The sequence below is a fragment of the Phalaenopsis equestris genome, unplaced genomic scaffold (genome assembly GCF_001263595.1).
Source record: "Phalaenopsis equestris unplaced genomic scaffold, ASM126359v1 Scaffold000146, whole genome shotgun sequence".
In the NCBI taxonomy this organism is placed as follows: domain Eukaryota; kingdom Viridiplantae; phylum Streptophyta; class Magnoliopsida; order Asparagales; family Orchidaceae; genus Phalaenopsis; species Phalaenopsis equestris.
The window spans coordinates 185,009-197,154 of NW_018164588.1; the positions used below are offsets into that span (position 1 = coordinate 185,009).

A 12,146-nucleotide genomic window follows, 5' to 3' on the forward strand; every position below is an offset into this window, starting at 1 on the left:
TCAAGATTGATCTGTTGGAGATTTGTCCGAATAGATACCTTAAAATCCCGATAGATGGAAGGAATGTCATTAAGCATGTAATGTATGATATCCTGTGTGCAAGAAAGATTCAACTGTTGTAATCGCATCAACTTTGGCTTTGATATTTGATAAGTATTGTGTCATGAATTGTTTCTTTATGGAGATATTTTGAAGCTCGTTCTTGAGCTGAATAACTCGTGCTCTATTTTGTGTATTGGTGACGATGTTCAAGTATCATCCATATTTCATTGCATGACTGAAGATTTAGGATGTATGGTATGCTAAGAAAGAGCGCTAAAGCCGCACGGATAACTCAAGGAAAATTAGTCCGTGACAAGTGGCTAAGTTCTTAGCAAAGAGGGCGAAATTGTGGAGAAGAGTGCAGTGGCTAAGTTCTGATCTACAAGCATCATTCACAGTGCATGATCAGAATTTAGCTGAACCGATCCATCTGGTTGTGTGATGTGAGATGAAGAGCATGTAGTGGATCCATCCAGAAAACCATCAAACCCATTCACTCTAAATAATTTATAGTATTTGGGATTGCCAGGTGAGCTGATTTTCTTTTGTAAGCTCCACATTAATGACAGCTTCGACTCTATACATAACTAACTTCAACTGAGGTGGAATTTAGATGGCCATAGTTGGAATCAGTAATGGTCTGATTTGTGGAATGCTCGTATTTAACAATTTGTATGAGGTTATAGGTTATTTGTGATGCTTATATGTGTGAGGGTCTAGGTTTAGCTCCTTAATTAAACATTATTTAAGAATATGATCAGTCATGCAGTGAAGTCAATTATGTAACAAGTTTGGTGTTATTCAAATTGTATTTGACTATCATGAATTTTCATACATAGCACTCTAAACTCATAATATCACACATCTCACACACAAATTTCAATATTTACACCGACAAACATAATATTCCTTTTATATAAAATCTCTCTTCCACGCCCCCATCCACGCGCTCTTATCAGTTGCAGTTGTTGTAGGAGGACTACGGTGGATTGCGAGGCTTATAGAAAGCATGGCCATTTTAATTCCATTTCCACATGGATGACCAAAACAGAACACCTCCTCTTCTCTCCTTTTATTTACAGTTGAAAACAGATGGAAGATCTTGCAGCGCAATCGACAGAATACATGCGCAAGACCAACTACACAACCCCACAACCGCAACGCTCAGGCAACCTTGTCCGAGACAGTTCGCGGACGATGAGCTCCGATCCTTGGGGAGCTATAAGATATCACGGCCTTTCTTCCCGTCGGGGCCGCAGCGCCAGATTTCACGGTCATGTCCCTGAAGCTGTGGAGGCCTTGGAGAACATCAACGACCTCGGACATGTGAGGCCTGTCCTTGGGGTGAGGGCTGACGCAGCGCAGAGCGAGAGCAGCAGCCTCCCTCGCGCACTTGACGGAGTACTGACCCGCGAGCTTTGGGTCCATTATGCAACGTAGCCTCCGGCTGTTCCTCAAGTACGGCTTGGACCATTCCACCAGCTTCTCTTCCTTCTTCGGCCGCGACTTGTCGACCGACCGACGCCCCGTCAGCAGCTCCAGAAGCACCACCCCGAAGCTGTACACGTCGTTCTTTGTGGTGAGGTGACCTGTCATCACGTATTCAGGGGCGGCATAGCCTTGGGTCCCCATCACCCTGGTGGTCACGTGCGTGTCTTCCCCCGACGGCCCCATCTTCGCTAGCCCAAAGTCCGACAGCTTAGCAGTGAAGTCCTGCGCGCATGCATCACATATATCTGAAAATATATATATGTATGTATATATAAGGAGGAATATTGAAGATGATATAGTTAATTAATATATATAATGAGAGAATAGCTGCAGACGGAGTCGAGGAGGATGTTGGATGTCTTGAAGTCACGATAAATGATGGGCTTCTCCGCGCCGTGAAGGAAAGCGAGGCCTCTTGCAGCTCCTAGGGCAATTTTCATCCTCGTTCCCCATGACAGTGACGCTGATATTACTCCTGCACGTATATAATTAACAATGATGCGGATGCTACATGAATGCTGATTGAGAGCATGGAATTAATATTTAAGGCTCGCTCGCTCACTCTTAAAGAGATGGTTCTCAAGACTGCCACGAGGCATGAACTCGTAGACGAGAAGCCTCTCTTCGTCCTCGCAGCAATAGCCTATCAGCTTTACTAGATGAGGGTTCCTGAGCTGCCCCAACAATATCACCTCTGCCTGCACATTGATATATATATATTAGTAACGGCTGATCCAAATCAATATATATACTACATAAACTATCATTTTTATGTATAAAAAAAAAATTTAAATCTTCTTTACCGTTACCGGTGGGTTGAATATAAAAACAGGGTGAATTTTGCCAATTCCAATATTTATACCTAAATTTGGAGATTCCTTGATTAAGATGTTTCATCTACTTATTTTGAAATGAGTCTAAATTAATTTCCTTCATAGAAAAAGTACACCGAACCCGCACAGCTGGCTCTAAGAAATAAAGAATTAAAAGTTTGTTTCCCACTGTATTGCAGCACACAGGAGCATAAGAATGAGAGAGAAATTAAGCATAAGCAGCAGAGAAGAGAGGAGAAGGATATTTAATGTTTGTCTCACAAGCCACTCCCGGTGACCCTGAAGCCCCTCGATGTCAAGGAGCTTGACGGCGACGGCCTGTGCCTTCAGGCCAGGCCGCATCTTATCATCAAAGTAGCCTTTGTGCACCGTGCCGAACCCGCCCTCACCAAGTAGGTAGCTGCTCGAGAAGTCGTGTGTGATGGCTCTCAGCTCACTCAGCTGGAAGGCATATAGCCCGGCTCCAAAAGTCTGACCAAACTCCTCGTTGAACCTCGCCGACGATGAACTGCTGATGTCCGAAATGCAGAGGGGGCGGAAAGACGGCGGCTCTGCCACCTTCTTGGAGAAATCGGAGCGTGCTGGACGGCACCTGCTCAAGTTAAAGCTGAGGTTTCTGAGCACAACGTGGTTTTCAACGGTGCAGCAACTGCGGGCAGAAAAGGGCTTCCATCGTCTGCGCGGCGCCGGCATCGAGAGTCAATCTTTCGTATCCCGTAAAAGGGGAGGGGAGGAGGTTGTCGGAGTTGGATGATTAAATGAAGAGGATGGGAATTCGGGAAGAATGGAGAGGAGGCTTTTATGCATGCTCAGCCTAACCATTCCAAAATTCTTTCTTCTAACTGCCCCAACCACTCTTATCTACTACCACAAACATTTATTTCTCACTTTGCCGTCTTCTCTCTAAATGTCTTCCCTCTTTGCTTTTAGTTTTTTCTCTTCTTTCAGCTGTTTTGTTAGGGCTTGTGAAAGACTACACTAAGCCCAGCAACGAATCGGCATTATCCTTAAAAGCATAAGGATATCTTAATAATATAGTTATGCTTGTCATCTATCAAAGCTTCAAATGATGCTATTAAAAAAAAAGATATTAGAGTGTTACATTTATCCAAATGTTTGAACTCATATTTATCCTAGAATCACACACCTAAGAAATAGATCGTAAGAGAGGAAAAGAGGCCGTTTTTTTTATATAGATGAGCTAGAAGAAAGAGACATGGGATCACAAAAATATTCTGGGATTGAGGATTCCTTAGAAAAAATCACTCGTTGCATTTAATTTCCTCTATTAATACTGATTGGCCCTCATAAAATGATATATTTGGGCATATATTGTCCTGTACCTCTAATTAGCATTGGGACCCAGACTCTCGTCATCAATTTTTTTATCATGATTCAGGGTCTTTGAAGAACTCAACTTTTGGCTGAGTCGTCAACACAAGAAGGTTAGGAGTTTGATCACGAACGACCATCTTTCAGCCCGCGCCTCGCTTCAAACACTCAGTTTGGTTGCTCGGCCTCAGTCACCGAACCTCACTCGCTCACCCTCGGTCATTCCACATTCCTGACATTGGCAGCCTTGTCCAGCTGTCCAACTTATTGCTTTAACTCATGGAACAGCTTTCGTTGATGGATAGACTATGAGCCATCTAATTTGGGATAACCTGAACAATCTGATTTCTGATGAGTTGGACAATTGCTTTTGGCTATACACCAGACAAGTATAGAAGAAGCTTCATGTTTCATACAAAGGAAAAGAGAAGATTAAAAAGATACAATTTTGAATATTAAATAGCTAATTTGATGTATTACATATGAAAGAAAGCAAATTGGGTCTTTACCATTTCAAATTAACTAAAAGAAATGACGAAAAGTTGGAAAAAATGGTCATCTTTAAAAATATTATTTGATCATTAATTTCAAATTTTGACACCATCATACGAATAATTAAAGAAATCAAGGATCTACAACCCATGATGATAGAACAATTTTTTTTATGATAAACTAAATTTTAATAATAGTATTTTTTTAATTAATATTTTAAAATGACAGGGAAAAAAATTAGTGAAATTCACTTGAGTAGTCACGTTAGTAGGCAACTCGCTTTTCAACATGAATTTGTGTGGTTGAGTCCTGCTGATATGACGACTTTGGGTGATTAGGACTCCTAAATTCCAAAGCCGAGCTATTGATGTCTCCCTCAATGTAAGTTGTTATTGCCTTCCCTGATGTAGGTTGTTGTGGCCTTCCCTGATATAGGTTATTGTCGCCTTCCTTGAAATAAGCTATTGTTGTCTCCCCTAAAGCAACATGTTGCCTTCCCCGTGTAGGTTGTCATTGCATCCCCCAAGCTGTTGTTGCCTTATCTGACGTTGTTTGTTGTTGTTTCCCCCAAAGTAGGTTATTTTATTCTCCTAAGCAAGTTGTTGTTGTCTTTACCAATGTGGGTTGTTGTTGCTTTCCCCAATGTTAGTTGTTCTTATCTTCCCTGAAGTAGGTTGTTGTTTTCTCCCTCAAAGTAGGTTATTGTTGCATTCCTCAAAGTAAGTTGTTGTTGCCTCCCCCGACAGTGGTTGCCAATGTTGGTTGTTGTCTTCCCTGAAGTAGGTTATTAATTCCTCTGACGTATGCTTGTTATTGTTTTCCATGAAGTAAGTTATTACCTCCCCGAGCATATGCTGGTACTCTCTCTTTCGATGTAGGTTGTTGTTGTTTTCCCTGAAGTAGGCTATCGTTACCTCCCTCGCGTAGGTTGTTATGCGTTGTCTCTCCCCAACATTGGTTGTTATTGCCTTATTTCTCATGCTATTATTACCTTCTTTCTTGGGTTATTGTTACTTCCTTTCTCGGGTGTTGTTGCTTCTTCCTCAAGTTGTTGTTGTCTTTCCAAATTCAGACTATTGTTGTCTACCCAAATTCAGACAATGATTGCCTTTTCCCTTAAGGTGGTGGCCGCATGCTCCTTTAAGGAGGTGCTAACAGTCATTTGAGAATGAAAATAGCTAGGTGATGATGTTCCAGCATTTATGGCAGTCCTGTGTAATGGTCTGGCCCAATGGTGACCCGAAAATAATGCTCCAATACAGCAACAACCCCATGATAGTGGTCCAGCACTATGGTGAACTGAAGATAGTTTTGCATCATGATAAAAGCCCAACGACAGTGTCCAACACAACGGTGGCTCGATGACAGCGGCGTGTAATGGCAAGAGCCCGGTGACTAGTTATAGCCTTCGATATAGGTTAGGCACAACAACCGTATTCAAATTATTTCGTCTGCAAATAGGGGTGGTCGGTAACAAGTGGTGATGGTCGAAGGTGGTCGATGATGGCCGATGGGCGATGTTCTACGGTGGTCGATGGCTGTGGAGGTTGGTGGTTAGCACTGTGACATCTCTCCAAAACGGGTTCTAGAATCCTTTTCTTCAACTTCGATTTAACTATAAATATGTCAAATTTGAATTATATGACCATTCAATTTATGATCTAAAGCCTCCAAATGTGTTTTAATGGCTAGATCTGGGCTTGATTGGACCCGAATTGAACCAATTTTGGTATTATTGTGTTCGCCCGGTAGAGACGATCAGCTTGACTATAAACTTGTTGAAATTGGGGATTAAATGAATTTGAATTTGGCTTTAGAAGACCACTCATAAAAATACATCGAGATTTATGCTTATAAAAATTTGTTGATGGCACGCCAACAATAAATAATAAAAATAAGTAGAGAAAAATAAAATTTTATTTCAATTACTAAACACAATAATTGCTCAACAAAAAGTAGGACATATTCTAAAGAAAAAAAAAAGCAGAAATAAAATTACCAAAACAAAAAACAAAAGAATAACTGATGCATAAACTGAAAGACTAAAAAAAAAATAATGGTGAATAAACTGCTCTTGTGATGAAGGTTCCCTCAATAACCTACTAGAGTTTGCTATAAGAAAATATAATTTTAATGCGAGTTTAATGAATTAAATTTTATAAATAAGTATTATTTATTAAAATATAAATAATAAGATGTCGGGCAATATAGTGTGTGTGTCTATATATATATATATTATATGTGTGTGCTCGTGCGTGAGTAGATGTTTAATATAGTGCAACAGTCTTGGCCGCCTCATCTTACTGCAACAGTTCTTGGCCCTCGCAACTCCTACATTCACCACTTGGGAAAAGGTATGCTTATAAATATATGTATATGTTTATGCACTTGCATGATAAGAGAGAGAGAGAGAGAGTGAGAGAGCAAATTAATTGCGTGATGATGCATGCAGATGGAGTGTTAGGTGAAGCATATATAGTTGTTTGGTTAGCGTAAAGACATGCACCTGCTTCAACCATTCGATATGTTAATTAGCTTTGAATGGCAGTGGTTGATTGTTGATGTATTAGCCAAAGGCAAAGGCAGCCTACGCGTCATCATCTTCCTAATCCGCCTCATCCATCCCTCGCCTACACATAATATAACATCATATGACATATTATCTGACATGAAAAATCTATGAAGACGTAAAAACAACCTTGGACCTGACATAAATAAACTTATTCCACTGACATCATCTCATCTATATATAACTGATGAGTGATGATGCATTTCTTCTTAATCATAAAGGTCATTGAGAGAATGTGAATGGATGACATGAATTGTGCAGAATCGCTTCAATAATAGAAACAGGATGAACTTTTAGGTGTGAAATTTTTTGTTTTTTGTTGCTCTCCTTATAATATACATCAAAAAATAGATAACAAGTGTCAATAATAGACAGATATTACGTGTTTAAGAGTTTAGGGTTTATGATTATTGATGATTGGTAGCCTCGAGCAAAAATCGACTAAGAACATCAAGCATCAGGTGATCTTTGGTGAATCACTCTCCCATTTTACTTACAAAAGTAGAGACCAAGTGACATTGATTTCATCAGAGATTGGTTAGCATCAAATAACAATCAAGTACTTGCTCGGTTGTTCTCTTTATCCGATAGGAGATTTGTGATTAGTAAAGCAAGCATTAAATATCGATGACTAAAAGGTCAAGCATTAGTATTGAAATCAATTTGAAATTAACCTAAGTTTTGAGTGTTGTGCTATCCTATAAAGAATTTAATCTGACCTTAATATACTACTATATAAAAATAAAATAATTTAAAAAATTAAGCTACTAAACAAGAGTCAATACTAACATATTAAATTTTGAATTTTATTTTAATGAGATTTTTTCAAAGATATGAAGATAAATTTCTTTACTTAACTCGCACAAATATTTACCAAACAATTAAAAATTTGTTACTTATCCTCCTCTAGGTAACATCAATATTATCATGCATTCCACTATCTACCTATCATGCTTAAACTTGCAACTTAACACTTCCATACATTATATAAAGAGACAGTTACCACGTGTTGATGCATCCAACACAAGTAATAGAGAAAAGGAAGAGAAATAAAGAGGACAGAATTGTCGTTTGAGTAAGAAAGAAATTTTTTTGAGTGCTTGTAAGGCTAGTTCTTTAGCTGCTTCAAGAAACAAAAAAATGTTATTATTTTCATTTTTAACCACAAAAATAAACCATAATCATATCAAATAATAGTTTTCATTAAGAATACCGATAATAATGAGGACAAGAGAGTAATTAAAATAATATCATCTCCTTCAGCACGTTTAGCCACCATCTTCACAATAGGTGATTAGATTCTCTCAGCTAAACTTAGCATTAATTTTGTCAATTACCTGTGATTTTGAATAAATTGTAATTCTTCAAGTACCTCATATAAAAACTCAATAATTTATGTGATGTTTATGCGTTTATGTGCATAGGATTATGGTATTCCTTTTCGAGGAGTTTAATCTTTTTTGCATTTATTTTAAGACAAATTGCGTTCGACGCTTAGTTGAGACATCATTTTGCTAACAACTTATCCGGCAGGATTTTGAAATTAAAATTGCCACAAAATTCAGGAATGAGAAGTTTGATGCTTCAAATAGTTTTGAGCTTTAGAGAACCAAGACTTGCAGCGTAATTTTCAAATAGGAACTCATAAAACACCAGTGAAGAAGACAAGATAAAAATGTATAAAGAGTACCATCAATAACTCGATTGTATTTTGGGGAATATGTTCCTGACAAATATCTTTAAGGGTACAAATGCAAAAAAATTGACTCAGGCTAGAATCTTGGTATGATAAAAACAATGAAACAAATTTTATCAAAAGCCGAGATTATATTTACTTCAAATACATAAAATTATGCAAACTAAATTGTATTTGAATAATTTTGATTCCATCATTCAAGATTTAAGAAATACTAAAATAATTGTCGATGGTGAAATCAAGCTTTAATATTATTTTTCAAACTATTGGAGAACAAACATCATATACTTTTCTGAAGCTACTTTGTTCATCATATATATCTGATGCGAAGAAATATCAAAATGACAAGGATGAGTAAAAGAAAGAAATACGCATCGTTTCATGGACGTATGAAATGATATGATCACAAAGGCTTGAAAGCAAATTAAATAACAACTTTCTTCTGACAAGACAAATTAATTTACAAAAATACATCCTGTTGCAGTAAGTAGTGCAATCAGAATTTAAAATGAGAGAAGCCAAAATAATTTATCTCAAATTTAACAAGAAATATACATAACTTCAAGAGAATCACCTCAGGCTTTCACCACACTCGTGCACATCTGAAACAGAACCTTGATTAGGGACATGTCCATCATCACATTCCATGGCATCATTATTTGGCATCAACAGTTCTTTCACATTTGGTAGGAGAAAAGGTTCTACCAACCTCCAGAAACAAACTGCATCGCTTCCTTGAAAACCAATCCAGAAAAATCTACCCTTCCTCTTCACCTTACCAGCTATGTCTTTCCCCTGAAAATCCTTCAATACTTTCTCAATGTCCTCACGTGTTGCACCTCTTAGCTTAAGTAATATATCTTCTGAAGAGCTTTTGAATCCACCATACATATACCAATAAGCTAGCACTCGTGCTGATAGCCATCGATGAATGAGTTTTGGAATCACAGGTCGATCTTTAGACCAGAATTGAGCAGCAAAGAAGCTGAAGGAAGAGTGAGGTATTGTAGAAAATTGGAAAGGTATCTCATTCTCTCCATCAACGGATCTGTTAGGAGTTAACCACTCATAAAACCTTTCATGTATGTGTGTTCTCAATGTAGAATGAACCTCGGATCTCGCATTGCACTTGAATAGAATTGCATGTTTCCTCTTATGTTCATCCAGTACAATATCAGCCCCTCCTAGTAGCAAACCAATCAATATCTCACGCTGCTCTTCACCAAGTTTCAAACTGACAGATTTCCTGACAAGTTTTTTATTATGGTGAAAGAATTGCTCCATCTGTTCTATAGAACCTGGCTCTACATCATAGTTTTTCTGACGCATCATATCATATACCTTCACACCCTTTTCATAATCATCTGCGGCTAAATATCCTCGTAAAATTATATTGCATGAACGAGCATTGGCACCAATCGTGCCATTCATTTGCATTTCATTAAAGATTTGCTCAGCCTTCTCAAGATTATTAACCATCACCAGAGATTCCAAGTATAAGCCATAAATATTTCTATTGGGATGACATCTTGAAAGACATTTGGAGAATGAGATGTCCAATTTATCATGCATTCCTAGTTTCAAGTACATACTCATCAGATCATGAAAGGCGGGATTAAGCGGCTTCAACCTGCTTTCAGTGAACTTGTCCACAAGAGTCTCTGCAATATCAATTTCATTGGCATTTGTCATGATCTGAATGATCTTATGGTAAGCATTAACTGCAACGGGTGTGGCTCTGTTCTTCATATCCTTAAATATTTCTAGTGATTTCATTGGATCACCAGCCTTGGAATAGAGCTCCATTTTGTAGACAAAAGCTTGAGAAGGGAGTGCACATTCATATGAGAGCAACTTGAGCCATATTTTCTCTGCTTCTTCAACATCACCCTGCTTTGAGCATGCCCTCAACATTGAGATCAGCAAATCTTTGTCCTCTTCATATCCTGCACTGGACATCTCATCTCGCAGAGCATCAATCCTTTCTCTGTCAATGTGCTCTTGATAACTGTGTAACCAGATAAGCCCCGCGTATATTTCCTTTTGCACCTCAAGATCAGATGTTACCAGGTTGTGATAAATGAATTCAGCTTGCTTGAGGTAAGACTGTGAAGCCCTTCTCAGCTGGCCCAAGAGGGCACGGAACAGAGAATTGTGCAAGCTGAGCCTTGGCCTATACCCACCTAAATGGATCATTCTGTTGTAGATGGATGATGCCTCCTCGATGCACCCTTCAAATGGTGCACTGAGATAAGCAACTGTGAGGATGTGAAATGTAGATTCGGCGGGCACCCGGCCTTGCTTGATCACGGCATCAAATATCTCTCGACATTTTGCAAATTTTCGGTCCCTGCCCAGGTAATCCGCCAGTTTGGTTGCAAGTGCGAAATCGAAATGGAACCAGTGCTGCTTTGACATCCAACTGTAGACCTGAAACCAGAAAAAACCACGCAGCTATCATTAAAAACAAGAAGCGCAGCTTCTCCTTCAACTCTGAGCACACCACAAAATGCTTTCATCCTGCAAGCACCATTCGACTAATATCCAGCAAAAACAGCAGCTAGCAGTGCTGAAAATTATATATATATATATATATATATATATTTAAATGCCCGAATTTCAGACAGGAATTCGGGTAAGCAGCAGATAAAGACTCCATTTTGGTTGCAAAAAAGAAAGAAAAAGTGGAAGGGGCTAATTATCAAACACCTATCAGACACTTTGAAAACAGCAACCCAACAAAAAAATAAAAAAAATCAGAAGCGGACCAAACGCCGACCATGGTACTAACTCTGTAAGCGGCTTCATTCTCTCGAATGCGCATGCAATGAACGGTGACATAGGTGGCATCCTCCTGTCTGATCCACTTGCGCTGCGCGTTGAGGATTCTGACGAGGGTGCCTTGCTTGTGAGCAGGTAACTCCTTACAAAGCCAAGCAATCCGAGACCTCTTCCACTGATCAGGAAGGTCTTCGAGTTGTATAACCTCCACCTCCGGCGAGGGAAGATGCCTCGCATCCTTCTCGGCGTAGATATCTAGTAAAGATTCCGCCTTGAAACGATACATCTCTGTTTCTTCGTTATCTCCTTCCTCGACACCCATATCTCTCTCCCCATTATCTAGCTTTTCTGGATGCTGCAATGGCTCAACAGTGGCGGCCGAAGAAATGGAAGGCGAGAAAGTCAGAGTGCGGAGGCGGAGGGAATGGATTGCGCAACTAAGGGATGTCTTCGAACTAGAGAACATAGACAAGGGGCGGTGAGAGGAGAATTGAGGCCGTGGAGGAAGAGGAGGCGGGAGCGCCGGCGACAGATCGAGGCCAACATGGAATAGCATTTTTTTTTTCCTCTCACCAGAAGCAGACAGCCGGTATATGAGTTTTGGATTAGTTGCTTGTGGAACTGCTTTTGAATTGCTGGGTAATCTCTCAAAAACAAAACTTGGGCCTGTTTGGCTACTGCTAGTATTTAACTTATATATTATCAATCGATTTAAAAACTTTTCAAACTATTAATATGCCATTATAATCCCAAAACTTGTATTTTGTACCAAAACGTTGAACTCTGATTCGCCCTTTAATCATACTTAATCACATCTAATGCATAGAACATATATTAAAAAAAGGTAATTTTTTTAAGGACTGAGGAGCTAGTTGAAGAAGAATACGGATCAGGAAAATATTCTGGGATT

At 39.1% G+C, this 12,146-nt stretch overlaps 2 protein-coding genes across 3 annotated transcripts; both read right to left on the bottom strand.

Annotated features, from left to right (window-relative positions):
- Positions 1-819: 819 nt before the first annotated feature.
- On the bottom strand, positions 820-3,454 carry LOC110021785 (probable serine/threonine-protein kinase PBL15). Its single transcript, XM_020720426.1, has 4 exons — positions 2,628-3,454; positions 2,096-2,231; positions 1,869-2,008; positions 820-1,755 (listed from the first exon to the last, which is right to left on the bottom strand). Exons 1-4 carry the CDS (start codon positions 3,057-3,059, stop codon positions 1,207-1,209), a joined length of 1,257 nt encoding a protein of 418 aa, XP_020576085.1. The 5' UTR covers positions 3,060-3,454; the 3' UTR covers positions 820-1,206.
- On the bottom strand, positions 2,160-11,890 carry LOC110021784 (pentatricopeptide repeat-containing protein OTP51, chloroplastic). Of its 2 annotated transcripts, XM_020720424.1 has the most exons (4): positions 11,247-11,890; positions 9,030-10,885; positions 6,697-6,820; positions 2,160-2,231 (listed from the first exon to the last, which is right to left on the bottom strand). In XM_020720424.1, the coding sequence occupies exons 1-3, from the start codon at positions 11,790-11,792 to the stop codon at positions 6,796-6,798; spliced, it is 2,427 nt and encodes an 808-aa protein (XP_020576083.1). In that variant the 5' UTR covers positions 11,793-11,890; the 3' UTR covers positions 2,160-2,231; positions 6,697-6,795. The 2 variants fall into 2 exon arrangements, with proteins under 2 accessions (XP_020576083.1, XP_020576084.1); XM_020720425.1 differs by lacking the exons at positions 2,160-2,231; positions 6,697-6,820 and having other exon boundaries at positions 8,851-10,885; positions 11,235-11,890.
- Between the last annotated feature and the right edge of the window lie 256 nt (positions 11,891-12,146).

Coding starts and splice junctions, on each gene's coding strand:
- LOC110021785 (XM_020720426.1), bottom strand. CDS start 3,059: ATGCCGGCGCCGCGCAGACGATGGAAGCCCTTTTCTGCCCGCAGTTGC. Junction 2,009..2,095: donor TGAGAACCATCTCTTTAAGA/GTGAGCGAGCGA, acceptor ATATACGTGCAG/GAGTAATATCAGCGTCACTG. Junction 1,756..1,868: donor CCAACATCCTCCTCGACTCC/GTCTGCAGCTAT, acceptor GCATGCGCGCAG/GACTTCACTGCTAAGCTGTC.
- LOC110021784 (XM_020720424.1), bottom strand. CDS start 11,792: ATGCTATTCCATGTTGGCCTCGATCTGTCGCCGGCGCTCCCGCCTCCT. Junction 10,886..11,246: donor AGAATGAAGCCGCTTACAGA/GTTAGTACCATG, acceptor TTCTGGTTTCAG/GTCTACAGTTGGATGTCAAA. Junction 6,821..9,029: donor GAGTGTGGTGAAAGCCTGAG/GTGATTCTCTTG, acceptor TATTATGTGTAG/GCGAGGGATGGATGAGGCGG.